General features: G+C 45.6%; 1 protein-coding gene across 25 annotated transcripts in view; it reads right to left on the reverse strand.

The window, feature by feature from the left end:
* SOX5 (SRY-box transcription factor 5) overlaps positions 1-15,738 on the reverse strand; it is a 608,636-nt gene that overhangs the window by 152,669 nt on the left and 440,229 nt on the right. For 22 of the 25 annotated variants that reach the window (XR_011677034.1, XR_011677035.1, XM_071417998.1 and 19 more), the window contains one exon: positions 834-920. The exons of 2 other annotated variants lie outside the window; for them this stretch is intronic. Coding sequence is in view for 21 of the 23 variants with exons in the window: in XM_071417998.1 (XP_071274099.1) it covers positions 834-920 (87 nt within the window). In the remaining 2 variants the exon portion in view is untranslated. Of the gene's footprint in view, positions 1-833; positions 921-2,945; positions 3,098-15,738 lie in introns of those variants that run through there. One more of the 25 variants, XM_071418010.1, reaches the window with a different exon arrangement.

Genomic DNA, 15,738 nt, shown 5'->3' on the forward strand with positions numbered 1-15,738 from the left:
CCAGATGCACACTGCTATAAACGGGAGAAGAATCAGAGTCACTGCTTCTTTTCAGAGTGATAATGGCTGCTCTGAAAACTTGCAATTTTTGACACGTGTGTTTTGAGTGAGTTCCTCATCATAAGCACTGCAGAGGAATTATAAAAATATTAAATTACATGAAAACAAACAACCACAGGTTCCCTAAAACGACCTCAGATATATAAAATGGGGAAATATCTTGGCAAAGCAGAAACTACTGCTGCTGGAGAGTGGTCAAATTTTGTCATTTTCCTTCTGGAGTACGGCTTTAAAAGAACATGCTCTAGTGCACAGATGTTGTACGCTGTCTTTTAAAATCTGCACTGGCTAATTGCAGTACCTAGAGGTACCATTACACAAACTTTGCTCTTTTTATTCTTCCCTACATGCAAAAAAAAGTAAAAAAAAAAAAAAAAAAACAACAAAACAAACAAAAAACTACATCATCGAAATCTGTCCAAAAATAAACAAGGAAATCAGATCACCCTCAATTTCAGAAACTGAGCTCTGCTATACTCTGGTACCACATATGTCTGATACTGACTTTTTTTTCCCCCCCTATCCAGCAATAGGATGTGCTTGTTTATAACAGAGAACGATATAGGCAACAAAAGCTTCATGTAAATTCATTCACTTAGGGCAATACAGCATTCCATTGATTTATATGATCACAGATGGGAGTGCATACATTTCATTTAAACCCCAAATTACCGTGTTTGAAGGGGAGGGGAAGAGGAGCAGACAAAGTTCCACAAAGCCAGCGGTATTTGTATATTCATTCTCAATTTCCTTTAGCAGAGAAACAGCGTTACCTTTTATTTCTCCAAAGTTCCCTGATCCCATGGCAAGAAGCTTGTCTTTCCAGTCCTTTGATAGTAGCTTTTCAATACTGGGAGTTTCTGAGTGAAGGGGGGGGAAAAAAAACGTAAGCAAATCAACATGACTGTCTCCACAATAGAACTCATTAAAAGTCTATCTGCTAAAAATAAGGCCAACCCTATTCTGGGCCCCCAGTTCGTAATGACTTCATCAACAAACTGATAAGAGGGGAGGGAAGAGAAAAAAAAAAAAAAAAGGAACAAAAAAGAAAAAAACTGAATGTGTTTTGTCACCTGCTGTTTCAAAACCATTAGCTTTTTCCTCTAGTGGAACAAAGCTCCGGTAATTCTGTGTTACAATGGGCACATGTAAACCTGCAGTTCATTGTTTTTCAATTTGGTGAACAAGTTGCTGCCTTTAATGGATGCCTGTCAGTTTCTGGGTGTTAGTCTGTAGTCAAAAAATAATTATGTTGATAAAATGCGGAGTAAAGAGAGAGAGAGAGAGAAAGAGAGAGAGAAGCAAAGAATTAGCTCCTAAATCTGCTACATGTAATTATATCCCTCTGAGTCTTTACAATTACATCCACTTTATAATGTGTGTTTAAACATCGTGTGGTGGTAAGCACACTGTGGAAAGATTTTCCGGTAACACACGCATTATAAATAATAATAAAAAGTTGGGTATGGAAAAAAGCTTTAAAAGACTGCAAAATCCAGAGGGAGAAAAGGCATCGCTTAGAATGGAAACCCATTATTTGCTCATTTCAGATTCTATCACTTCCTTTAAAAATAAAATAAAATATATTTGTTCAGTATTTTCAGGAAAAATGCAGCGAGGGTGTGGATGGGTCTGATATTTATGTCTGCAACTCTTGTGTTCTGACCTCTTTTTGTGTAGAATTTTAATGCATAAGTAAATATAAATGCTAATAAAATTCAGAGAACATTAAACTCAATTCCAAACAATGTAATTGTATATTCTTGTCAGCATTTAGATGGGTACACAATTACAATAGCTTTCAATCCCACGATTAGCACTGCATTCAGTTAGAAAATGGAGTGTACTAAAAGATAAGTGTCCCAGTATGTGCCATCTAAATAACAATACCCACACTTATTATCTGGATCTAAGACATATACCGCTATTCTCCGCACTGGTGTTTATGTGTATTTGTATTTGTTCAGGCATTTGTTTACCCCCTACCAGGAGCATAAAGGGAGCGCACGTTAACTTATCAAAGGGACCGTCTGGCCTAGAGACCGTACAATTATTAGCAACTGGTTAACTTTCCCCACAGTAAAAACCATTACGAGCCACCTTCATTATCTCGTTTGGCTAATTGCACCTCGCGTCCCCAGCCGCAGCTCGGGGCTCGGAGCCGGGCGAGCCCCGATGCCCAGGGAATGCCCGTGCCAGGGATGCCCTCCTGCATCCCTCATCCATCCATCAGCCCGTGCGCTCGCAGGCAGACGGACAGACAGACAGCCGGTAGCAGCCCCGATGCCCAGGGAATGCCCGTGCCAGGGATGCCCTCCTGCATCCTTCATCCATCAGCCCGTGCGCTCGCAGGCACAGGGACGGACAGACAGACAGACAGCCGGGAGCAGCCCCGCGTCCGGCCGGGGGAGCAGCGACAACCTCCGGATGCCACCGAGAGCACAGAAGGCGCTGGGTCCGCTGCGGGTTTGTTCACCTGGTAGCGCCCCGAGCTCCTCCTGTGCCCCCGGGGGCGTTCCCCGGGCTGATCCCGGGCTGCCCGAGGGAATTTCTCCCTTAGAATCCCCAGTCGTGTCTCGAACCCCACGGAACCCCGGGGATGCCGCCGGAGCCCGCCCCGAGCGCGGCCGCTGAGCCGGGGGCGCCGCCGGGCTCCGGCCACTGCTCAACTTCGTCCGTCCCCTCGACGGAAACCATTTCCCACAGCGTGAATAGCTCGGACAAACACTGCCCCTCTCCCTTGTTTCATTTTTTAATATATACATATATATATTTAATTATTATTGCTCCGTGCTTTTCTGCAAACTCCGGAGCGGCGTGTAAACAGGCCGGAGCAAGCGCGGCGTTTGCGGCGGAGAGCCGTCAGTCAGTAAAAGCCAACAAACCTTTGCAAAGCAGGAATGCGGCAACAGGGATCCATTGTGAGCTGACAATGGGCTCCGGAGCCCCCAGGCACCGAAAGCAGCCCGCCTTACTTTTAAGTCCATTGTCAGCAAAGTCCGCGACAAAGCTTTTCCCCCGCGGCTGGACAAAACCCTCGCCGTGCTACGCTCGTGAAGAAGCACAAGTCTGCTGCCTAACTTGCTGCCTTAAAGCTACAGGAGCCGCTCAGGAGCCGGGGCTGCCGGAGCCCCGCTGCGCTGCCCGCTGCCTGCCGGCATCCCTGTCTGCCTCAATCCCTGTCTGCCAGCATCCCTGCCTGCCGGCATCTCTCCTTGCCCCAATCCCAGTTTGCCGGCATCCCTGCCTGCCCGAACCCTTGTTTGCCTGAATCTCAGTTTGCCGGCATCCCTGCTTGCCCGAATCCCAGTTTGCCAGCATCTCTTCTTGCCTGAATCTCAGTTTGCCGGCATCCCCGCTTGCCCGAACCCCTGTCTGCCTGAATCTCTGTTTGCCAGCATCTCTCCTTGCCTGAATCCCAGTTTGCCGGCATCCCTGCTTGCCTGAATCCCAGTTTGCCGGCATCCCTCCTTGCCCAAACCCTGTTTGCCTGCATCCCAGTTTGCCCTAACCCCTGTTTGCCGGCATCCCTCCTTGCCCGAATCCCAGTTTGCCGGCATCCCTGTTTGCCTGAATCCCAGTTTGCCTGAATCCCTCCTTGCCCAAACCCTGTTTGCCGGCATCCCTCCTTGCCAGGACACTCAGTTTGCCCGAATCCCTGCCTGCCCTAACCCGTGCCTCCCGCACGGCTCGGGGAGCGGCCGGGCCGGGCCGGTGCCGCTCCCCGGGGCACCCGGGGCTCTGCAGCTCCAGCCCAGCCCAGCCCGGCCGGTGCCGCTCCCCGGGGCTCCGCAGCGCACCCGCTCCGGCCCAGCACTGCGAGCGATGCCGCGCACGAACAAGGGGGGAGGAAAGAACGCCGAGAACGGCCATGTATCAATGACTGAGTTTCTGCGAGAACGGTAAAGATCGCAGTAGGAAATCGCGATTAGAGATGTGAAAGGCCAAATGGCAAAATCCCAATAGCAACAATGCATCTGTTCATTAATGTGTGGATATGAGTAATATGAAAATTTAACACAATTATAAGCCCCCTCAGCAATCCTGATGGCATAAAATAGATTGTGGTGATCTAATCAGTGCTTCCCCTGTTGAAATACTGTACGTTAACTATTCCAAATAATATTATATAGCTTTTTTTCTTTAAAAACCCCCAAGCAATCATATTAAATTGATGTCTTAACTTAGTCTCAAACCTCTCTTGATCTGAACTGCCATTTTTACATAAGACACTTCAACACAATTTTGACACAGAATCAGCAAATAATCATCCTTCTCTCAATACTTAAAAAAAAACTTTAATTCTGAAAGACAATAGCTTCCCCACCCCTATAGCTTTACGGAGCCAAAGATCTAGATTAGATTACAGCTTGTTTAATTCTATTATATACCATGTTAACATCTTGTACTTACATAAAATATGCTATTCATATACTCAGCCTATCACATTTCAGTAACTGCTTGTGAAATACCTTATGCACCATGTCTTGGAAAGAAACATTTATTATGTCATTTATGTACCCCATTAAAAAAAGATTTGAAATTTACACATCTTAAATAAAAATAACTGTTTAAAAGGTTACGACAGGAGAGGTTCCATGAGTTACACAGGAACAAAGTCATCCTTTGTTCAGCTTTTTTTAGACCTGATTGGGAAGATGATGCTCTCAAATTAAGAGAAGAAATAAACGCTGTCTCTTGTCTGCAAGGCAGGCATTCTCTGGATTCACTGGAAAGTCAGTAAAACTTTTAATGCTTGCACATATAATGTGCAGCTTGAAACAGGGAAAGGAGGCCTGCACACAGGAACTGCCATTTCTGATCCCTACTCTGCTCCTCTCCTCTTAGATTCCCCAAAATCGTGTTTTCTACGTGCAAAAACTGAGCTATATCATGACAGATTCTGGATGTGCATCAGGACAGCTATGCATTACAGTGCTCTGCATTTCCAAAAAGCTACACACTGTGTTCTGAGTATTCCTAACACCTCCTAATTCACCCTTTGAGAAGAACCCAGAATTGCCTCTTCCTTTGCTTCTCCCAAGCCCCACCTGAGCTGAGAGTCCTCCCCAGTACCAATCTGCAGTGTCCTATGGTACATGGTAAACCAGTCCCAAGTCACTGCACAGGATGAAATCATCTGCAAGACTTGTTCACAGGCTGTTTGTGAACAGTAACTCAGTGGTGCTTGACATGTTTGTTCCAGACACACCAAGAGGAGTGTTACAGGTTGCTGCAGAAGAGGATTACAGAGAGGGCACCAAAGAGAAGAACTCCTCTTCTTTAGAGACTATTCCTTTAGAGAAGGACTCCTTCTCTTCAGAGAAGATTCCTGTTCTTTCCACCAAGAGATGGAAAAAACAGGAATCATCAACTAAACACTGTCCAAGAGGCACCTGTCTGAATCAGCAGATTCAGCCTGTGCATCCATGGAACTGCCCGTGCACTACGGGAAAGCAAATCATCCCAGTAAATTAACATTAAAGGACTTTTTAAATCTGATTTTTGGTATGCTAACAAGCATGTCACTCTACTCCTGCAATTGATATTTAAATACAGCTTCACTGACTTACTTTCTCAATAGCCCTGAAGTTTTCACACTGCGAAAGGAGTGGTTTGTTTCCAGGAAAGGGACGAGGCAACAGAGCCATAGTAGGAGAGAAGCACAATTTTTATCACTGCTAGACTTCTGCTGAATTTAGTCTACTTCCTGAAGTTCATTTTTTTTTGGAGCATTGTAGCTCCCCTTTGGGAGTGGACCTAATCCTGCTCTCAGTTCAGCAGCAGCACAGACGCACATGTACCTGGGCCTGCCTTGGAGCTTTCCAAAACCCAGTCCCACAGCAATGCTGGGTCCAAAACCCAGCATTCCCTCTGTGCCCAGCCTCTCCAGCAGCTCTGGAATCCATGCTCCAGGGTCACAGTCCTAGAAGTCCTTAAACAAGCTGAGAATGGTGCTCAGTGACAAATCTCCAGTACCTCTCTCTGCTCCTGCTGATCACTGACTGAAAGCAAACTTGGGTGCCCTGCAGCTGCCTGCTTCCAGAGAAAGGCAAACAATTCCAACAATTGTGCTGTGACAAGGGGAGGAACAGGAGCTCTGCACACCAGGCATGTCCAAAAGAGCCATGTTTGAGGAAGGAATGGGAGAGAAAGCTCTGATGTTACAGAGACAGTAGCGACTGAAGGGCAGGAGGCTGCTGTAAGGTGACTACAAGGAGGAGGAGGAGAAGGAGAAGGGCGAGTCCTGGAGCCCCCCAGCTGCAGGGTGTGTGATATCCAAGGATGGGGGCCCAAAGGGTTCCCTCCTCTGTAAGCACAGTGGGCAGATCTTGCCCTGGGCTGAGAGGGAGATACTTCTGGGAAAAAAGCGAAAGGAAGATTGACCCCGTTGAGTCAGGGACGGAATGGATGACTCCAGCCATCAGAAGGAGAAATAGAATCATAATTTATTAGCAAGAAGTGGTGAGCTTTATATCTCACTCACTAAACTGAGACCTGATTGGTCTCAAAGTGAAAACTTCTCACACTATTGGTGAGCCATGAATAGCACACTCTGGAGAACCACAGCTATAAACAATGGGTACAGAAAGAGAGATAATAATTGTTTTCTTTTCCTCTAAGATTCCCAGGCTCATCCTGGGAGAAATTGTCTCTGTCCTTTCTTTGACTGAACTGAGAACATCCACAGAAGATGTCTGGCCTGGGCAAGGATGATGACACAAAGTGTAGCAAGAACAGAGAGAAGCCAAGGGTTGCTCAATGCCCAGCCAGACCACCAAACATTCCCTGCCAACACGAGTCATTCCTAGAGGAAGGAGTATTGGGTTGGCACAAATTATCATGAATGAACTTCAGCACTGCCTGATACACCTCCCACTTCTGGCAAGCACCTTCCTTTGTATTAAGAAAGCACTGGCAAACACTGGGCTGCCACCCATTATTCACGTTTTTCTTCTGCTGTGGTCATAAATATGTTCCACCTGTCAGCCACAGCTCCACCCAGAGTCCCTACAACCCTCACCTACCAACGTGCCACCCCCATGGCATCCTGCTCTCTGCTCAGGCACCACAACAAACCCTCTCTAGCCTAAATCAGGAAACAAAATTAAGGGCAGATTTCCACTCTGCTTTTAAAAGAGCAGAGAAACATGTTCACACAAGAAATTTCTCTGCTTATGCCCCCATTTTTTATTAAGAAGCTCTTAACTATACAAAATCAGAAACAATTTTCAAAGCAGGGAAAATAAAGCAACTATTATGAAGGAATGGTTGGTATCAGCAGGTTACATAGACATGCAGCATCTGCATACACATATGGTTCTCCATCAACAGAATCATGCTTTTAGGGAACTACTTGCAGCTAGGCAAGACACCATGAATCATGAGCAGGCACAACACAGAATGTATTTAAATTTGGAAATCAAAGACCACAAAACATACATTTTTCTCTTGCCTTCCAGGAAGCACTGCAATTTTTCACCAGTCTAAAAGCAGTTGAAACTTTTGGAGCAGACACTAGGAAACACCTCTATAAATGTAAATATTGTTCAAATGTGGGACATGGTTGCTCAGGCGTGAGAAGCAAAAACGCAGTGCTGAGCACAATACTACCTGGGGCTTCTGTGACTGGCCAAAAAGTGCTGTGCTGTTGGGTTCTGTGGGTTTGGGGTTGTTTTTTTTAGCACACAAAATGTTTTTTAGACTTCAGGCACAAACTCCCAGAGCTGAAGCAAACATCCAAGTTCCAATATCAGGGAGCTGTGGTGCTCTGGCCAGCACATCTCAGTGTGACTCTTACTGCACCACTCCATCACCACCACTGTGCAGGAAACAGCTGGGCTGCATATGTCCATGGGCAGCTTCCAAGGCCACTAAAAAGCTCCTTTCTCTGGCAGAGATAACCAGCCCTCCTGCTCCTGGAATCCCCAGTCCCATCCCAGCCACATGTTAGCTCACAGAGCTTTTCATTTCAGAGCACAAAATCAACTTCTGTACCCACAGCTGACTGCAGTCACCTGTGGTGCACAATGACACCAGGTTACCATTGCATTCCTGCTGCACACAGGGCCTCATTTTGTGTCTGCTCAGAAATACAACACTTTTTTCACGTTGTTTGCTCTCTTTTCCAATGCCCACCATGCTGCTTTGATGAAGCACATGCTGTATGAATGATAAGACATTTTTGTTGTCATTTCTGATAAAAGAGCACTGCTTTTGTGTTTAAGAAAAAATAATTCACACAGCCAGAAAAGGTTCCATAGCACCATAAATTACTTAATATTTCAATATCCAAATCAATAATCTGTGAATGCCACCAGAAACAGGATTCTACTCTAGCCACAAAGCAATTATTTTCACAACTGCTCACCAATGCCCACTGCCAGTCCCACAAGAAAGCTACCTAAAACTACAAGGATGTTTACTGGGAAGGAAAGGTTAGAATGGCCTTCAGATACACTCAACTACCAGTTGTTGAAGTAATTATTGTCACAGCATGTTGTGCAGGTGAGATGGCCACAATACACAGAGTGTCCCCATACAATTTCAGAAAGCTTCAACCCCAACCCAGTAACACCAAACCACTCCAGAAAGCTTCAGCCCAAACACAGTAACACCTTACCTCTTCAGGAGGCTTCAGGCACCTGCCCACACACACTAACATCATTCCAACCTCAGAAGGCAGCAGGATCTGCCCTCCTTGTCCCTCAGCCCAGGCTTTTGTGCCCTGCTGCAGTGGCCCTGTGTGCCATGTGTGCCCTCTGGGGTTGGGCAGTGCCCCTGTGCCCTCCATGGCTCGTTCCTGTCAATGCTGCTCACCTGTGCTGCACAGCTGGAGCCAATTGGGGATCATTTGGCACAGCCCCACCCCAATCACCCCGACTCTGTGCCTAAAGTCATCTCTTGGGCAAATCCCAGCACAAGGCAGGATGGGGAAGAGCAAAGAGACTTCTTAAACTAGATTTGAGACCCAAACCAGCATCTCCACCAATGCCACCCTCAGGAATAGCCAGGCTGTTGTCTGAAATTTTGGTGCTCCCCATCACCTGGCTGCACTGGCAGCTGCTCCATCGCCTGTGTGCTTTTCAGGCTGTCCTGTCCCACTGAGCAGTGTCACACTCACACAGCAGATGTGCAATGCCAGGACATCACACCAGTCCCTCAGCCTCCCAGCAGAAGAGTCCGTGTTCATTTGGGGCTTACACAAGCTACAGCCAAGATTTTCTCAGCTTCCATCCTCTGCTGGTATGCAGGCATTTCTCAAACTGTCTCTGTCAAACACTCCTCTGGACTGACACTGAGATGTCCAAAACGCCTATCTGAGGTCTAAATACCTGAGAGAGCCACCTCTTTCATGAGCACACTGCTGAGCCAGGTGAGAAGCATTCCTGCATTCCTGCTCTCACCTCAGCACAGGAATTCCAGCCCTATCTCTGTTATGTCTAACATGCTAACTTGTACATACTCCATTGCCTTACCTACCTTAGTGACAGCAGACCCCACCAAGGCTACACAGTGTGTGCTAATAACCCTGCAGAGCACAGGGCTGTGAGCTGCTGGGTGATAATTGCCACCCCTTCCACTGCTGAGGGTATGGAAATCACATTTGTGTGTAGGGCAGCTGGGGATGCTCCACTCACACCTCCACCCATCTGCCCTTCCACACCAAGCCTGAAGCCACTGCTGGCTGCCTCAGATTTACATGGAGCTGGGGCAGGACAACCCCAAATTATTCTGGTAAAACAACCCCAGAACAGTGCAGTTTGTAGTCACTGCTCAGTTACCCTGCATTGAAATGTCTGTCCTGAAAATGCACAGTAGGATCTGGCTGGCTCAGATGCAATCTGCCCTTCCCATTTCCACAGCAGTGATACCTCAGGTTTCAGCTTTTATATTTTTCACATTCTCTGCTGCTTTAGTGTGTAGTTCTGAGCTTCACATCAGGGGATGGTGAGCTCTGTGCACAGAGCAGGGAGACAAAACAATTCCTGCTCCAGCTGGGCACCAAGGACAAATGATCCAAATCTCAGCCCAGGAGCACAAACCCCGTGGGCTGGAGAGAGAAAAACAAGCAGGGTGGGACTGCAGGGGCTAAAGCTGGGACTGGACAATGAACTGCAAGATGCAAATGGAGCAGAACTGATCCCAGGGAGAGACCCCGGGAGCGCTCGTGCATTTTGGGGCCATTTTGGTTCATCTTGGGGGCAGCCCTGGCTGGGCTCTTGTGCTGCCCAAGGTGGATCCATGGAGGAGATCCTTTGAATGAATCCCTGCTTTATTCTGTAACTTTAGGATGATTCCAGCTCCCTGATAGCACTATCTTCTTCACCGCTAATTAAATTAACGTGCCAGAATGAAGAAAGTTTTTGAACCTTATCAAACTTTAAATAAAACAAAAGTGACATTTTAAAATGTGCCCAGTTCTTTCCTGATGTACAAAATATAAATACATGAAACAGAGTAACTCACTTTCAAACACCTGAGCAGCAACCCCTTTCTTTTTAATTGACGTTCCACCAGTAGGAATCCTTATGAAAAGATGGGCAACAGTGAAATTAAGAAAACCCTCTCCTACATATGAAAAAAGAATTCTGTCTTATTCTGTGTCCTTCAGATTTCTAATGCCCCTTTAATTCCTGGCATCTCTAAATGAAAGAAGGAATTGATTTTCTCAGGAGTGGTCCACCCAGCAATAAAAGTGTGTCAGATGACAGAAGGAGGTAGTATTCTGAGCTTCACTGAAATCCTGAAACCACAAAGATATTTTAATATTTCCAGAGACTATTTCGAGAGTAACAGCATAAAAACAAAGACATCTGTAATTAAATAACATTAAATTTCACTTCAGTTTTCTTTTTCCATCTCAGTTGGACAGAGATACTCCACCAGAATACATATTCCCCTGAAATGCATTTTTGTATTAGTGCTACCAACTGAGCCAGTCTCTAATTAAAGGGCCATAATATCTTGTTAATATTAACAGAGGGCCATGGCTTTGGTCTGCTAATTTTTCACATCTTCAGCACATCCTTGATAAGTAAGAGGGATTTAAAAAAGGCATTCAATGAGATGACTATACACTAACTTTTTAAATAGGTATTGACACACCATTAAGGATGTTCTAGGGAGATTCCATGGTTTACCCTTTGACCAAAAAGATCTTTATGCTGATCTGTCACTTTTAAAGTAATTAAATGCATTCTCAAACAAACCCTAAAACAAAGCAGCAAGAGTCCCCAGAAGTATGTAATCTAAATAACCATAAAACATAAATTGAGAGATAAATTGAGAGATACAGTGTTCGGCTAGAATTCCAGGGAAATCCTTGCAAAGCTCAACCACTCTGCTTCTGAAATCCTAAATTCAACAGCAGCAATGTAACCCTTCACACACAGTTACCACAGCGTTCTCACCTGAAAATCTCAGAGCAACTTACTTAAAAATGGAAAAAAAATTGAGTCCTGAAGCAGTGGTAATTTTCCTCAAAATGAAAAACGCAAGGATTACCTGTGATGAAGCTGAGGAGACAATTTTCTAAATAGCCCATCTTTCAGCCCTGGCCACTGCTGTCACTTGCCACCAGCAGGAAGCAGCAGCTCTGGACTCTTTTAGGGAGGAAGGGCTGCCCAGGGAGCTGGGGATGTCTGGGGCTCCTCACCCTTCCTTACCTGTCCTGACCAAGGGTCTGATTTGGCAATGCCACAGAGCAATAAAGGGGAAAAGGTAACCAAAACAAGCACCCTCATCAGGAAGCTGCCACGTGCACTATTTGAGGGGTTTGGGGTTATTCTGGGACAGCTCTCCCTGCTTTGGGGGACAGAGGCACCCCTGGCTGCCTGTGCCCACCATGGGGAGCTGTGCCCAGGGGCAGAGCTGCTTCCCAGTGGGAGCAGGAAATATCCTGCTGCAGCTGTGCTGCTTCTTGCTGGCATAATCATCAGCTCCCACCCTCCTCCCCCACCCTGCTTTTCCTTTTTTTTTTTTTTTTTTTTTTGACAGCTGTCTTCCTGTCTTCCCAACAGGTGCTATTAGGCCCTGAACAATGGCGAAGGCTTTTAAGGCACTGCTGTTGACAAGTGAAAGGGAACAACAAATGGCTCAGTAGTGCTCTTCTCCCAGGGTCACTCAACCAATGGTAATAGTTATTATTTTTATTTATTAGCTCTGTGGCACTGTCCCCCATTGTACCTCCTCCTCCAGCCTCCCCTTTCCGTGCCAGCAAGGAGCTTTTTAACTTTTAATAAAAACGGGCGAGTGCTCGGCTCCGAGCTGGCTCTTCCTGCAAAGTGCACAGCTAATGAACGCTGTCCATTTGGATCTGGATAATTTATGATGTCAGCCAGCAGAGGTGGGGAGGGCTGCACCCAGATATGGCCATTACTCACCCTGCCAGGAGTGACAACGGGAGCACGGGGAGCTGCAGGTCTGACACAACAGAGAGGGGCTCTCACCCCGTATTTGGGGCTTTTCCTCAGGATAATTACAAGATTAGCAGATAAATATGACATCCCCTCTCTTGAGGTTGATGTAATTTTTCTTTTCCCTCCTTAGCATTTTGCTGACTGCATCATAATCCTCTTCAGAGAACAATGGCAGGTGGAAGGAAAGTTAATTTTCCCTTAATGAAAATGACTGCACCCATTTAAACAATGCACTCTGAAGTGCTACTGCCAGGAGAAAAAATTGTGCCAAAATGTTTTCTGATCCTAATATATTTCTGACCCACGTATATTTACTAGATGAGGTTACTCAATTAATAAATGGTATGCAACAGATAAACCCTATCAAATGCAAGCCCTGTGTTGTCAGTCTCCTGGCAAACCAGGTAAATATGAAGGAAAATCAGGCAATTCCATGTCCAAGCAAAATCAGTAAACCAGCAAGTGACCCAGAAGCACAAATACATTTGAAAGTGGAAAATGTAAAGCTAAAACCCATCAAAGTATTGACACATTGTAGAACTGGTTGGTTTAGAGTCATGTGTTATCTATCAAACTGAGGTAACAGTATGTACATCTTTGATCAGCTGGACCTATTTATTTAAATTATAAGTTGACACAATTGTGTAGTGAAAGGACTACAGACATCAGGTTGTGGATGTACTTCCCAGAGAAAACGTGTACTATTACAATTTGAACCCAATATAACATTGAAAGAACCAGAAAATACTCATTTGGGATGCTAATAAAACCATTGAAGGAATTTTAAAAATTGAAACCAGAAAACTGGAAAGCATATCCCCCTGAAACAACAAAAACCTCACACATTAGGCCCAGACTCCTATTCTTTTCCAAATCATGACAGACTGTTTTACCCCTGGAAGTGAGAATTAAAGCACACACGCCTGATGCTAAACAACTACACATCCTGAATGCCTCTTGCACAACATATGTGACCACAAAATCTCAACCATCCACTGCCAGATGCCAGAAAGACAGGGACAACCATATTATTTATAATAACATTAAAAAAAGGTACACTATAAATCAGTGCTTCTGAAGTGCCGGTAGTTTCAGAGTAAATCACACTACTAGTTGTGGTGTAAATGATATTTGCATGAAATCCTTATGTCAAATTAGGTAGAAATTATTAAGGCTAATGCCATCCTTGGACTTGCCTAAAATAATCTCCCAGGAGTTGCACACAGGTTTCTCCACTGAAGTGCAGCATTCCATCTGCCTTGACAACGCGCTCTGTTTGTTCTCACTTGTCTCCATTCACGGATTTTGTTGGACTCTGTTATTTTCAGCATAAATAGGGTGAGGAAATAGACTGGGTTTCCTTTTGATCAAGCATTTTTCTTTCTGAGGTAGGGAATAGCATCCAGATACACGGGTGGTTCAGCCATGCAGCAGCTGTGACAGGTAATCCCCAAATACCCAGAGAGAAATCAGAGGAAGTCTATTATGCACAGCTCTTTAACATAATGGTTCTAGACAAGGGGAAAGGAAAGTCAGAAAGTAAAAGCAGAAAAGTCAAAGAGGGAAAAAGAGAAGGGAGATGAAGAACACAATGCTGAGAATGAGAACAAGACTAAGAAAGGGGCCTCATCTGCCACATCCAAAATGTACTTTATTACACAGTGCACTGAAGGAGAGTCAGGACAGCTCTGCAGCCACTCCCTGGAAAATGTCCCCAACATGGAGCCACTCCCCAGGCAGCAAACAGATTCAGACTGAAGCATCAACTGTGCCTTCAAATCACTGCCAGCATGCCAAAGAGAAAACATCTTTTTTATCATAGTGGAATCTCACTCATACCCTGCAGCACAACTTTTTCAGACTACTTCAGAAATGTTAGGATGATAAAATTTCCTCTGTGGATTGTCCAGATCCACAAGAAGGCTGATCTGCATTTAGGATGGCTTCAGGAATCACCAAGGAGCAGGGCAGGAACAGAACCCCTTCCCCAGAGCCAAGGGCATTCACTGGGCAGCTCTTGGCACAGTGAGCACAATCAGGAGCCACTACATTCCCCCTGATAAAGGGAACACAGACCCCAGACAGACGGACAGACAGAGAATGCCAGCATTTCCTCTGATGAAGTCTGAAACAAGAAACAGTTCTCTCACTCCTGCACTGGCAACCTCATCAATGGTCACCCAGAAATAGCCTTCTCCCTCTTCATGCAGCAAACCTGTCCCTGTGGGACCTGATCTGTTTCACTAAAAACACAACAGGACTAGGTGTACTCATCCCACAGAGTCTTCACTGCCCATCTGAGAGGGCCTGCTCTAGTGCCTGGTTCCTAGAACTTAAATTAGGAACCAACTCCTTCCTGCAATTCCAGAGCATTCACCTGTGCTGCCCCAATAACATCAGTGAAGGGGAAGCTCAAACCAAACTGAAGCAGGATGAGCAGGTTTAGATGAAGAAAGAACCACTCAGAAGAGACCATACAACAGATCTGCAACATCTGCAGCTCAGGATCCTCCTCATTCTTCACCTGAGAGTGGTGGTAAGGACATCTGGGTTCTGCTGTGAATGAGCAGAAGCTGCACTTTGCTCTGTCAGACAAACCTGGGACCTGTGATCTCTGCATTTGTGTTCTCATCTTGATCATTTCTACCTTTCGTGCCACAAAAGGAAAAAAGGCACCTTCTGAAACAGCTCTGTTGAAACAAGGTGTCTCTCCAAAGAGCCTGGCCTCAAATTCAAGATGCTCAGTGGGACATGCACCTCCTGACAGAACAGCCAAACCCAAACTTCTGTGTAGGATGGTGATCCCAAACACTGGCTGGGTACAGCTGACTCAGGGGCTGGGACACACAGAGTAATGTCTGGCTGGCTACACAAACCTTTACCAGGAGCTGGACCCACTCAGGAATGCAATTTTGCAAGACCTGACAGTAAAAGTGGGTGGTTGTTGGGAATGGCAACGCCTTCAAATAAAGATCAAACCTGTAAAGAAGAGCATATTGCACAAAAAAAAAAAAAAAGAAAAAAAGATCCATGAAAGAAGCCACAGAGCAGTTCTGTGCAGGGATGTGTGCAGCTCTGCTGCTGGGATTTCTGGCTCCAACTCTTTGTGGGGTAACTCTGAACATTGACTCAAAACACCTCCAAGTCCCTAAGAAACTCAGCTGAATTTTCATGTTTGCATGGAAATCACTTTAGTCAGGTAACTGTTGGTGCAGCTGTGAAAAAAATCAATCCCAGTCCAGTATCAACTGCACCT

This window comes from Agelaius tricolor, unplaced genomic scaffold, assembly GCF_023055355.1.
Source record: "Agelaius tricolor isolate 1412-34295 unplaced genomic scaffold, bAgeTri1.0.p SCAF_72, whole genome shotgun sequence".
Lineage (NCBI taxonomy): Eukaryota > Metazoa > Chordata > Aves > Passeriformes > Icteridae > Agelaius > Agelaius tricolor.